Source organism: Harpia harpyja, chromosome Z (assembly GCF_026419915.1).
Source record: "Harpia harpyja isolate bHarHar1 chromosome Z, bHarHar1 primary haplotype, whole genome shotgun sequence".
In the NCBI taxonomy this organism is placed as follows: Eukaryota; Metazoa; Chordata; class Aves; order Accipitriformes; family Accipitridae; genus Harpia; species Harpia harpyja.
Window position 1 is genome coordinate 65,462,707 of NC_068969.1, and position 13,411 is coordinate 65,476,117.

At 35.6% G+C, this 13,411-nt stretch overlaps 1 protein-coding gene across 1 annotated transcript in view; it reads left to right on the forward strand.

Annotated features, from left to right (window-relative positions):
• ADAMTS19 (ADAM metallopeptidase with thrombospondin type 1 motif 19) overlaps nucleotides 1-13,411 on the forward strand; it is a 152,749-nt gene that overhangs the window by 91,302 nt on the left and 48,036 nt on the right. Inside the window, exons 9-11 of the mRNA XM_052778193.1 lie at nucleotides 1,723-1,863; nucleotides 3,086-3,236; nucleotides 10,888-10,989. Coding sequence (XP_052634153.1) covers nucleotides 1,723-1,863; nucleotides 3,086-3,236; nucleotides 10,888-10,989 — 394 coding nt within the window. The remainder of the gene's footprint in view (nucleotides 1-1,722; nucleotides 1,864-3,085; nucleotides 3,237-10,887; nucleotides 10,990-13,411) is intronic.

Sequence of the window (13,411 nt, forward strand, 5' to 3'; positions counted from 1 at the left end):
TAATAAATTGTATCAACAAGATTTTGTGTACTTGTATGTTATAAATGCTTTATTTCAAATCATAGTGTATATATGATACTGATAAACGAGTACTTTTGCAGTAAGGAAGTATATAACCTGAAGAGCTGTAAGCAAAATCTATTTCTTGTGCAGTCAGCAAAGTAAGTGTCATTAGATTTTCTGTGTCTTCTTCCATAGTTCTTATAACTCTGGAGATAAGGACATCTCAAATTCTACATGTGAAGCATGCAAGAAGAATGTAAGGAAAGTGCAAAGGCACTTCCGTGTAGTTGTTTTGTCCCATTCAGGCAGTTCAGGAAAAGACAGAAGCTAAGATGAGATCAGACAGATTTGTTTACCTTGGTTACACTGTTTACAACTAACAAAATTATCTGATTCATGCAGAGGCAGCTGTTCCAGTGCTCCAAATTGTGGGGTGTACACATCACTCTAAGATGCTGAGCACTCTGATAGGCAACATAAAGCCCTACATAGCATTTAAATTCATTTCATTAGTAAACACAAGGTAATGCAGCTTGCAAAACAATATAATATTTGATCTAGTCATGAGGGGGTTTGGGGACAGCGTGGAGAAGAAAAGTGATCTGGTGTTTTCAGTGATGGGTAGCCGGCCTTTTCTGCCCTTTGGCACTGCAGTGTGGTGAAATATGGAGAAGCATGATGTACTCTAGTTTTCCTACAGAAGCGGCAAACTTCTCCTGTCTGCAGTCTCTAAGCGATTTGACTGCTCTTTGGCTGAAGGAATCAATACAAGGTATAAAGCTTTATTCACTCTAAAGTTTTGCTTTTCTGCAGGGCAGACTAGGGATGCAAAATTCCAGCACCACTTTGAATCCAGTGCTCTGGAGAGTAGTCCCATGCTCATTTACAAATCTTGAAGAACAGCTGAGAGTATTTAATTTATGTCTCTTAATGCCAGTCAGGCATGGATCCACTTAGCTAATTTTGAAAACTTTATTTTTATTTAAGTCTGTCTTCTTTCTCTGTGTTTACTGGTTGTGAATGAGAGTGACAGTGGGTCTTCACCTCACTTAAAGCAGCAGCTTCAAGCAGATTTTTTGTAGAATTATTCATTGCAGTGTCCTATGTGAGAACTCACTGGGATGCACATGGATGCTGAGTCCTTAAAATAAAAATCCACGTAATTGCTTCATCAGTGTTATTTCTAACAGTAGACATTGAAAACACATTTAGGTGATTTTTCTTTAGACACAATGATTATACATTAAACTAGTAAGCATTTTACTAGTCTATAAAATTTCAGCAAACAAGTTCCATATAGAATTAAGATAGAATCCCTGCCAAAATATCAAATGATTCACTGATATAAAAAAGTAAATTTCCAATATTTTTGTTGCCCATTAGCAAGAGAAGTACAACCTGCAGTAGTTGTACAGTTCTGAACATTCAAAAAGTTGTCCAAAGTATATATTCAACAGCTGATTAGAATGTAATTTCTCATCAAATGAATGAGGCTTTACTTTCACCTTTCAGTATAGAATTTCAGGAGAATGTCCTCCACACACAGTTCCATGTACTTCTGTGAAAGGTATCATGGAAAAAAATCAAAAGAGATTTCTTATATGTTTTATACAAGAGTTTTTCATAGTCTCTTGCAAGAGTTTTAACTTACAAACAATTTGAAAACAACTTGTTATTTTGTTGTTGCTTTGGTTTATTTTTAATAACTTCAAAACTCAGCATGGGGATAAACCACGACAATGACCACCCATCCTGTGCAGATGGTCTCCATATCATGTCTGGAGAGTGGATTAAAGGACAGAATCTTGGGGATGTTTCATGGTCTCGGTGCAGCAGGGAAGATCTGGAAAGATTTCTCAGGTATATCATTAAACAAAAAGAACTTTTACTGTATGTCATTTGCAAATAGTTGCAATAAATATCCTGAAATAACATTTTTTCATATTTTTTACCATTTCTGTGGGAGATTTATGTTTGCATAATCCATAAAAATAATTTAAATCGTCATGAACTATATAATGTTTGATGGACATAAAAATATGTTTTCGGCAATTACTTGTATTTTTATATTTTCATATGTTAATGTATATGATTAAACTTACATATCTTTAAATATATATTCATATATGTAAATATGTTTAAAATGTATTGATATACTATGTATTGAATTATGTTGGACAGTGAATGACCTATGAAATTTATGTAGATTCTCTGATCTATGTTGTGCCATTCAATATCAAAAACCATGCAGTATGATTACATTATGTTAATTTTTAAAATAGAAATTTACTACAAGATATATAGTAGAGAATATTATAACTAGAAACCAAATTAAAACGTTTTGTTTCGCTCTGTATCTCTTAAATAGGATCTGTTCCCTAAAGCTGTGTTCCTTTATTAAGGTTGTAAATATATCTGTTGGGAACTTACTTGCAACAGTTAAGCAGTCTTCAAAAGGTCTGCTTTATGACACTGGAATAGTTAGTGTAAGTAAATTAGATGTGTCAGTCTGACACATTTATACTGAATCTAGACAGAATTCAAACCCATGACTTGGTGCTTTAATAGGTTTAAGTATTTTCAAATATATTTTCTTCAGTTTTTGAGAAAAGTTAAATTTCTGGCTACCAGCTTAGAAATGTATGTATTTTTAAATGTGTATATATATATAATCTGACGTGATTGATTTGAGGTCCTGCTGGATGTCAAAACTAAGCTACACAACTGCCTATGCGTTATAAATTGTCTACTTTTTAATGATTCTTTAAATCTCTATCCAAACCTTAATCAGTTAAGTAAATTTTACACTAAAATGTTGTCCAGCACTTTCCTGAAATTCCTATTATAGCTGATAAATTATATTGTCTTTCTGCAAATGTGCAACATCAGAACACACCATTAACTTATATCAAGTAAGCCATATTAATTTACATGGAGTAATTTCTCTGAATGACAGCCCAATGCTGACAAATAAAAAAATCTTAAGAGTCCATGTTTTTCTAATGTCAAATGCATGTTTAAGTCACCATGACAATCAGACTCTTTAGCATTGCTCAGCATATGAATCTCTGCATATTGCCAGGTCAAAGGCCAGTAACTGTCTGCTACAGATGAATCCTCAGAGCCTCAATTCTGTGATTATTCCCTCCAAGCTCCCAGGAATGACATACACTGCAGATGAACAGTGTCAGATTCTTTTTGGACCAACCGCTTCCTTTTGCCAAGAAATGCAGGTAAGGATGGGTGTATCTTCAGAAAATACACCTACCAACTCTTTTATCTGTGCGAGATATTTTTGTGCATGTGTTTGAGAGAAGGAGAACATAGCACCTTTGAAACAAGAAGTTTACACTTTGCTTTCCGAAGTTGATATGAACATTTTCGTATGTTTATCTTGTAAGGCTTGCTTTGGATCTCCAAACATCCTGAATCATGTTGTATCATATCATACCACTGATACGTTCCTTGTACTTTAAAAATAGAAAATATCATAGTGTGAAGTCACCTCATTGCAGTGAATGGAATATTTGCAATTTATTCCACTGGGGCCAGATTTCACATGTAGGTTCCATTTCATTATGTTTTGGGTATTGAACATCCATATCTGACCTTCAGTAGAGTGCTGTGCCCATACATGCTCTGACAGAGAATAATGGTGTTAGCTGGGCTCTCTGTACCGCTGAATATACCCTGCCTCCCAGCAGTCCCCTGTGAGTCCAGGCAGAGCTGCGCAGTGCCATGGCACTAGGAGTTCCAGTACTTAAGTCGGTTTGCTGAGATTGCTTCATGCCATTGAGTGAAACAGTGTCACTATATATTAACCTTGAAAAGGCAGATTAACAAAATTGAAGAGGTCTTTGTAATTTTATGGCCTAATACTAGTAGACATCTGATTGAAGAAGCATTTTAAGAATGGTTTTAACTGAGAAAAATCATCCTTCTTTAACATCAACAGGACAAGCGCTAAACATGTTGGATGCCCTTGAGAAGGTAACCAAGACAAGATGGGTAGATGATATTACTAATACATAAAGAGCATGGAGTATAGGTTGATAAAGCAGGGGCTAAGAGGAACTGTGAAATAAAATTTCATCAGAGTTGGAGCGGACAGATAGCCTGGAAATGTTATGAGTTTTTAATATGAAAGCACGATTCCTTACTCCTTTAATTCTTCAGTTCTCTTCATCTTTTCAGCTTGAACATAGTACTCTTTCTTTAGAGAGTTTCAGTGAGAGTAATCTTTATCCTAAAGATTCTCAAAGGAAACATTGCAATACATGTATGAGTACCACATGCTGAGAGTGGCAGAGCTGAAAAAAAAAAAGGAGCTGTAGGTTAATGGTTATTATTTTAACTGTCTTATTGAAAACATTTTCACTCTGAGAGATAAGCAGTAGAACTCAATGTAACAATTCTACAAATGTTCTTAATTGCTTCCAAGTGCTTTTTCATGAATTGCAATCTGTTTCTTGTTTTTTAATACTTCGTTTTCAATTAAAAGATGTGATTTTAGTTTCTCATTCTCTAGAAACCTGTTTTGAACAAGAAAATGATACAGCATTAGTCCACTATTTCTTCTAGGTCTTCTTTACCAGGTAAAAGAATTTCAAAAGTAGTTGAAGAGATAGTCAAACCTGGAGACTTGCTGTTGTGTAATACGTTTATATGCTTTTCATTTCTCCAGGCACTTTCCCTCCTTTAATACCCTTGTATTTAGTTCTAATTCAGGTATTCAAATTCAGATAGCCAAGTGGTCCCTTGCCTGTTTTGTTTCATTCACAGATGCAGTGAATATTCTTCTCTCAGGGTCCTGACTCCAAGGTTTCTTTGGTTTTCCTTATTATTTTAGAAATGTTAGGAAGTTAAATTCAGTTAATGCTACCCTGGTAGTGTTCAACTGTTTGCACAGAGGACTTGGGCCCTGGGTGCTGGTACCTAAATGTCCATTTCTAATCATCTTCAATCATTTTCTCCTCTTCTGGCATTTTGTACGTAAGAGGACACATTTCAGCTAAATGACTTGCCATCCTTTTTTTTTTCCCACTTACGGGATCATTACTTCATATTAAAATGGTTAGTTTAGGAAAATTTCTATTAAATATTAGTATTAAGATACCATTGTAACTTAAATCCAAAGAGATGCAGTTTTGCCTTGAAGAAAGAACTTACTAATGATGCAATGAATACAAAAGGCCAGTGGTCTTTTCAACTATTCTTTTTTTCTGACAAACTGCAATTTAATTTTTTATTTTCTTCATAAACCAAGTCTGTTGCTTGGTAACCTTATGGTCTTAACAGTAAGAAAACGAGAACTTGATAACAGTTTCTGAGAAGAGAGCAAGGGGATGAACTTTCTGCAGTTTCACCAAAATCCTCTGCAAAACTGGTAACCCTGAACCAGAAATCATATAAGCAGATACTGAACCAAAAAATTATTGTAATGCATCTTTAAGAGCTTTGGACCTATCAGAGATTACATAAAAATGAATAAAAGACACTAAGGACAGAATTGTGAAAATCTGATGAGGGCACTGAGGGAGAAGTTCTCCAAAGCTCCACTGCCAACCTTCGTAAAGTCACCTTGTTTGTTTTCCTCTGTGTTCTTTTGTGTGGAAGCAAAATTTACACTCCCACCTTGCCCCCCAACAAAAAAATCCAAGAAATTTGTTCCTCAGACTGTAGACCTGAAGAACTAGTTGCAGTAAGCTTAGACACTTTATTCAGCTCTCCTGCTTTTGTTCCCTGCTGTGGGTCTTAAATTTAGCTCTTCTGTTAGGGAAGTTTGCAATATCCTAGTCCAATTAAATAGGATTTCTATAGTGAAGAGGAAACTCAGAGCAATGGATAGAGCACAGCCCAAAGGATAAGCAAGCCATCCTGCTCTTACTTATGTTTCTCCTATGAATGGAGAAAAAAAAAATGTTGCCATTTAAGTTGGGCTAGAACCAAGCTATATAAACTTTCCAGAAATCCTTCATGAGTTCTAGTACATGGACTGTGCAACACCAACATTGTCCCAGCTGTGATGTGCTGTTAGTCCGTAGCTAATTTTATCATTTCCCTCTGAAGTACAAGGATGTTAGATGTAAATACAAATATGTTGAATTTAACCTACCAAATAATTGCATTTTACATATTATGAAGGTCATTCAAAGTTCACTGTGTTGATTGTGCAGATTATTGTGGCTGCCACTAGAGAAGTCAATATTTAGAAGACCTTTCTAAATTGAATACAGTATTTCATTAGTTACAGTATTAATTTATTAAAATAATTATTTTATTATACATTGGCAACCACTGAATTTTCCATGAAATCCAAACTACATTCTTTTATCTCTGTATACTGTCTTCTACTCTGCCAATAACTGGCAGTTTACAGTGGTTACAGTTGTTCACAAGCCAGGAAATGAGAGAGAAACATACTCTTTGAAGGTTCATTTAAACTTCAGTAAATCCAACAATTTATAGTCCAGGATTTCTTGGATACATTCTACTTGCTGAACTGTTCATGCACTTCAGTGTAACTATGTAAAAGATAAATTATGAACTATGTCAGAGTTACATTTTTTGTGACTGGAGGATAATTTGATGACCAGACTTCCATGCAGTCTTTTACATTAAGCAAGTATGTTTCATATATAACAGCTATTCAACTAATAAAACAATTGAGTGATGATGGAAAGTAATTTTCTTAATGATCTAAAAATAATCTACAAATACCAGAAGTACAATCAATAATGCATTTCTGCTGAGATGTAATTTTCTACAAATGTTATTACTGAGCAGCACTTTAGGGTAATTTACAATCACATTACATGGCAGCCTCTGAGAAACACTGCAGATGCCAGTGATTTTCGCTTGCTGTCAGGAATTCCTCTTTATAATTTAATGGCTAAAGCAAAGGACTGAAGGGACCATTGAGGGCCTACTCCTGTATTTTCCTAAGTGAGCCGCTCCCACTCCTCTTTCATGAATGGTGTCCAGACTTTATTTTTTCCTTTTCATCTTTATTTCAAAGACTTTTCTTCATACCCTAAGCAAAATTTATAGAGCCTGAGTAAAGTGTGAGTGGATCTCAGAGTACAAGATTTATACCATGTCGCCATGCTTATCTTGTAAGGGAGCCAAGTTTGCTTTTATGCCCATGATGTCTCACACAAGAATCAATTAGACCCTAACATTGTTTCACATAACAGATAGTGAGATCATGGCCCAGAAGTAGTTCTTGATGATTAAATGTGATTGTAGAACATGACAATTTAATATAATTGTTGAACTATTAAATGTTGGCTTTTAAGATTAAAGTCCAGGATGCGAATGCTATCTAGTCAGTTCCACTAAAACAATTCTTGTCATAACACAGCTGTGATCTTTGTAAAGAAGTAGGAGACTGGTTATATTTCGTGGTGATTTTTAAGGCATTTCAGGGAAAGATCACAATGAAAAGAACGAAAGTCGTGGAAATATTATAGCTCTGGTGAAATATCTGTCCTCGTCTCCACCACCACACATTAAACAATCTTGACTTTGCAGAAATGCAGTTCTGAAATGCTCTTTTTGTCTCTGTTCTTTCCTCTCAGCTGGACCTTCTTTCCAGATGTTTATGTGACGGGAAATGCATATCTCTGATGCATACTGACCTGCCTCACTCTTTTCATTCAAAAAAACCTCCTAAAGGCTGGAATGACCTCTGCTATTTCTGTAGTACATTGTGACTTTCATGTTGTATTTTGCAAGCTTTTGCTGTTAAAACCTCACGATTAACACATTCTTTCAGAAAAAAATCCTTTGTGTGTGCCTTGCAATATTTTGTTTTCCAGTGTACACACAATGAAATATTTTACAGATTGTGAATAGTGTGATATCACAAGTCTAAGTTTATGATCTCCAATAACTCTTGCTTCCCTTGGCTAGTCTAAAAAACTGTAATGGCTGTTCAACTGTGCTTATGATAGATAACTAGTAAACCTCTGTGAGTGTGAACTTAGCTATCTTGATTTTGACTGAATGAAACTTTCTCCCCAGAGGAATAAATTTCTGGTTTAGAAGTTTGCTCTGATTTTAGAGTGCCTGCAATATTGACAGTGGCCTCCAGGTTTCTGTTAGTTTTCAAATAAGTCCTGATCTGCAGCACTGCAGGTTGCTAATGAAAAAAACAAGTTGTGCATCATGTTTTTTTCCCAGCCACATGCAGAAATCCCCAAATGTCAGAAGTTGAATGGTAACAGTAATCTCCATTTCTCTTACTTCTGCAGCAGAAGTACAATCTGAAGAGTAACTAAAGAGTCTATTTGTGATTTGACGGAAATAGCCCATAAAAAACCTTACAAATCATCCTCCAATTTTAGTAATTCCGTATCTCCATTTTCTTGGGCTTGGGGAATCTCAAAGTCTAGGATGAAATGTTATAGTAATGTTGAATGCTTATTTTAAAAATTGGTGAAGAGAAGTGAGTGTTTTTAGAATACAGTTTGCTTAAGGCTCAAAGATGTTTCTAGCTGGGGAAGTTAGGTTCATGGTTCATAAGAGGTAGTATACAAGTATTTGCAGAAACTTGCAGATGTATACAAAGGACATTATTAAGTCAAGCATCTTGATTTAATTTACTTGATTTCTTTACACAGGTCAAGTGCATCTGTGTGTCAGATACCCAAATCCTTGTAGATCTGACTTCATGTCTTCCTAAGTTTAGAAGAATTGTTTCTGGATTTGTAAGAAATTGTAGTTTGTTGTTCCTTTGTAAGGAACATGGTTTGTTGTCAGCCATTCCGCAGTTATATGCAATTGAAATTGAGCACAAGATCAAAATGTTTAGAAAAAAATCCAGGATAACATACTTTAAATGTGATGACATAAAGGAAAATTTCACTTTATTTTTTGAAAACCTGGATGGCTTTCCCTCAACTGTAGTCATTGACAAAGGAAGGTCTAGGGATATTAAAAAAACCTGTGTGAATTAGGAGCATTAAACCAGCATATATTTTTCTGGAGTGTTTCCAACAGTATAGTCTGTCATTTCATAGTTGGTGTGGAAGCACTTTGTCACAAACATCTGATACTCTGTCTCATCTACATTGTCTTCCAAAACTGGCCCAGAAGGCTTCTTGCTGTTTAATTCTCGGCTTTGAAGTTACATCTTTAAAGTGCGTGTTTCAAAAAAAAAAAAAAAGAATAAATTCTCTTTCTCTCTTGAACAAGAACAGAAATTACAGTTTGATATAAGAAAAATGCTTGTTAAAATTATCCAGGAACAGGATAGGACTTTTGTAGCTATATTTTAGTACATGCATAGGCTAACTGGTGTCTTGTTAGTTCAGCTTCAGCACAAAACTGTTATAGGATGAATCAGGAGTGAGTCAAACTGCTGCCGTCCTGTCTCTAGTTTCTGTGCAGTGCTTCAGACCTCTACAATCTTTGACTTTTTTTAAAAGCTGATGTTACAGACATTTTTACATGCAAGACTCCCACTGGAACTGTCCTGTTTCTTGGTTCAGACACAGTCTTTGGTTGAATTATGTTTCCTGTGCTGTAAGACTTTTTTCAAGGTAGCATAAGATTTATCACACATTTTTCATGCATAGTGTAAAAGGCACAGAGACCCCTACTGGGTCTACCAATGTAACAAATCATTTCAGTCAGAAAAAGCACATCTTCTGGCAATGCTGGTTTCAAAAAAACAGACGGTGTTTTCTCCTCCCTGCAACCCATCCCCCTCTCCTGATCCTTCTTGCCCCTCTTTGGAAGTACTGTACGTATTTTGGGGGAATCAGTCTGCACATGCAATAACATTCAGCCCACAATTGAGCCCCACATGCCCTCTGTTCACTTCCACCCAGTTTACAGGTAAGGGGGGAACAAGACAGCAAGGAAAATGAAGTAATGACTGAAAACCATGGGAGAAGGAGGACTTTTTAGAGGAAAATAGGGAGAGCTGCCAGGGAAATGTGAGCCACCATACTTCAAGGCTGTACTTTCTTTTCAAGAAGGTAAAACTAATTTGTTCTGATGCTTGCTAGGGACAGAATAAGCAGCTTTTCTTTCCATCTCTAAAATTCACTACTGACTAGTACCCCTCTCATCTCCCCTTCTCTTCATCTTCCCAGCAAAACTATTTCATCCTGATTTGTCAGTTTACTTTTGTGTCTTCTTTGTGGATATCAGGTTTGATTGCTTTTTTGAGATATTTCTATAGAAATGAATGAATTCTAGAGGAATTATGAATCATTGGAAAGCATAAGATAGCAGCAGTCATTGGGATGGTATGAACAAGGGGGATTTCGAAGTCCTAGAGAAGCCTCAAATTTTCTTACAAACACATTTTTACAAAACTCCTGCAAACATAGTTCTATGTAGCTGCACAAAGACACATTAGACCTTGTATATAGAAATGGACTTATTTTAAAACCTTGGTTTTTGTTACTAGTGACAGTGTTATTTTTCTCCCTTTTACGTGAAAAGAATGAGCACTAAATAAAAGGAGTAAAAATATGAAATAATTTTAAAAATAATTCCCAGTAAGCTCACACCTCTTCCAGTCTCTGGGGGAGTGTATCTGTGCAGTGGTTGCTTCACATCATAGGGCAAAGTTGTTCATATGTGCTTTGTGAGATCTGCCATACGCAAAGACTGTGACCCCTAGGTTTAGACTTAGAGGGTTTTTTCCCCCCACCATCAACACAGCAGCTTGACTTGTTCCATGTGTTCATGATTAGTGAAAGTCTAAGCAGAATCTGCCCACTTTGGTTTTTGTGCATGTTTAATCTGTCTTTAAACACGCTTCAGTACCATCAAACTGGTAACTTTATGACAACATTAGAGGGTTGCATGCAGAAAATAATTTGGCATAAGATAGATTTTGAGCTTACCTGTGTGTTTGGTTTTCAGCATGTCATTTGCACCGGGTTGTGGTGTAAGGTGGAAGGTGAGAAGGAATGCAAAACTAAACTGGATCCACCAATGGACGGAACAGACTGTGACACTGGAAAAGTATGTTGCTGGCAGAAAAGCAATATAAATCATACTGACCACCTAACAGTTAAGGAAACAAGCTGAATAGGTCTTTGCACTTGTTTAAAGTTCCTGCTTACCTCAATTATCATGAAAATCATACATATATAGTTTAATGTATTATAATATAATATAGATATGATAAAAGAGTACATTTCCCAAAAACACTGAATTTAAAAAAAAAGAGTTAGCCAAAGCCATAGATGTTTTAATGCTTACACTGTTTTATTTCAGATTCATTCTGGTTTTGTACCCTATTTATGAATGGAATGCCACTGTTGCTCTGCGTACTGTAAGCAGAAACATAAGCTTTCAAAGTTACAAAGTTCTCAGCTATGATTGAAGATTTAGAAATAGTCTCATCAAAGGAATTGATAGAGATTTTTGATAAAACTTTTCAGGATAGGCTTTGTAAAGAAATATTTATAGTGTGAGTGCATGTAAAAGAGTGATAAATGTCATTAAAAGTATGTCATCAAAGACAAATTAAATGGTTGCCTGAAGTCAGACTTGCATTAAATGTCACTCAGGAGCTTTTCTGTTTGAATAACCTCTTCATCTCTGTATATAACTGTAAATGAAGATAAATAACCTCAAATAGATAAGAGAGGAAGAGCTGCATATATCTTGGGATTTTCATTATATTGTGCTGACAGCAGTCTCCCACAGGAGTGATTTGCTCTTTGAATCATCTTACATTCACCAGGACTGTCATCATCCTCCATAAAAAAGTAAACAAATCAATCAACTGAGTAAGATAAAATGTTCAGATAATATCATTTTACATGCTAAAGGAAAGACAGGTTTTATTCATTTTCATATCTCTAATGACATTTGCTGTGATCTTTTGATTCTGATAAATGTGTGTAGTCGATATTCTGTCTTAAGTCAATACCTGCAAAGTCAGGGACATGCCTTTTGTTCAATGTTGCATTCTTTATGTTGAGACTGGTGTGTCCATGGTATGGAATAGGAAAGAAGCACCTCTTATTAAGACTACCCAGAATTTTTCATTGTGAAACCATTGCCATTGTGAACTGGGCGCCCAAAATTAGTGTGTGTTTTATGTATTAATGTCTGACTTGCAAAAGCTAATAATAGTAACTCATTGCAGAGGACTCATTCTAACATTATACTTGTGGGACCATTTATGATATGTTAGTACCATGGGTCCTGCGAAAGTCCAATGAGGAAGGTAACACTGTTCTCTTTATTGTAGAGCTTAGCTAGTAGGGAGTAAATAATTGGTACAGGTAAGACAAAGTACCGATTCTAATTAGAACAGCTCAATGAGCATTGTCCCAGGCTACAGAGATATATTGTTATGTCTAGCAGACAAAAACTAAGCAGACATCACTGAAATATCTCAGAGGATTAGAAGGGATTATTCTTGTTCTTTACTTTATTATCTATCCAAGATGAGCTTCAGATTACACAAATCACTGGCTTTGTTTTGTTTTACTTATATTATAGGGATGGACTATTGTTGGCTTGTGCTCCTCTTAGGATCTTAGGAAGTGATGGAAATGTCATTTGCATAGCCTGTCCAACTTGGTTGTTTTTTAAGTCAAGCATCCCTCAGAGTCTACATAAGGCAGATGCTATCTCTAGAGAAAAATCCGTTTTGCCTATATATCTGAAGGAATATCTTTAAATAAATATGAGCATTTTTGGTCTGAGACATCCAAGAGCATTACAAAATCTGTAGTTTCTGACTGTAAATCCAATATAATGATGGGGCCATCCTATGTGAAGACTTTTCAAAGGTGATATAATTATGCCATCATTGTAATGCCATGATTTAAGAGAGAAAGTTAAGATCAATTGATCAATGAAGAACAGTTTGAAACTGCAGGTGAAGTTTAAGATCACCAGAGAAGGATTTAGCACAGACACTGCAAGTAACAGAAGTGTATTCTAAAAGTGACAAAAGCCTTTATTGACTGCATTAGTGACATGTTTTGTTTTGCTCAAAATATGAGACTTCTTCATGAACTTTATCCATTGATAACAGTAATTCACCAATAATTCAGAGTGCAAAGAGAAATGGATTGAATTACTAATGTTAGTGACATTAAGTGTTCACTGTCTACTTGTAGCCTTCTTACTTTGCAATTGCTAAAATTTCATGATACATGGGCCAGATATTCAGCCGGTATAAGTTGATAAAATACTAGTTTCTGCTGAGTTACAATGATTTATACCAGATGTGGACATAGGTTACAGAGCGTAACAATAGTGATTAGATGATAGTTTTTGAGTGAGAAATTGCAGTTGTCCTGGGAAACAATATTTGCATACAAGATTTTTGAGGTGATTATTATTATTTAAGTAAATACCAGAAGTTCTCTTGACTTTCTCAACACTAGGTTATTGAGGCTTCCATTCTCTCTTTGAATAC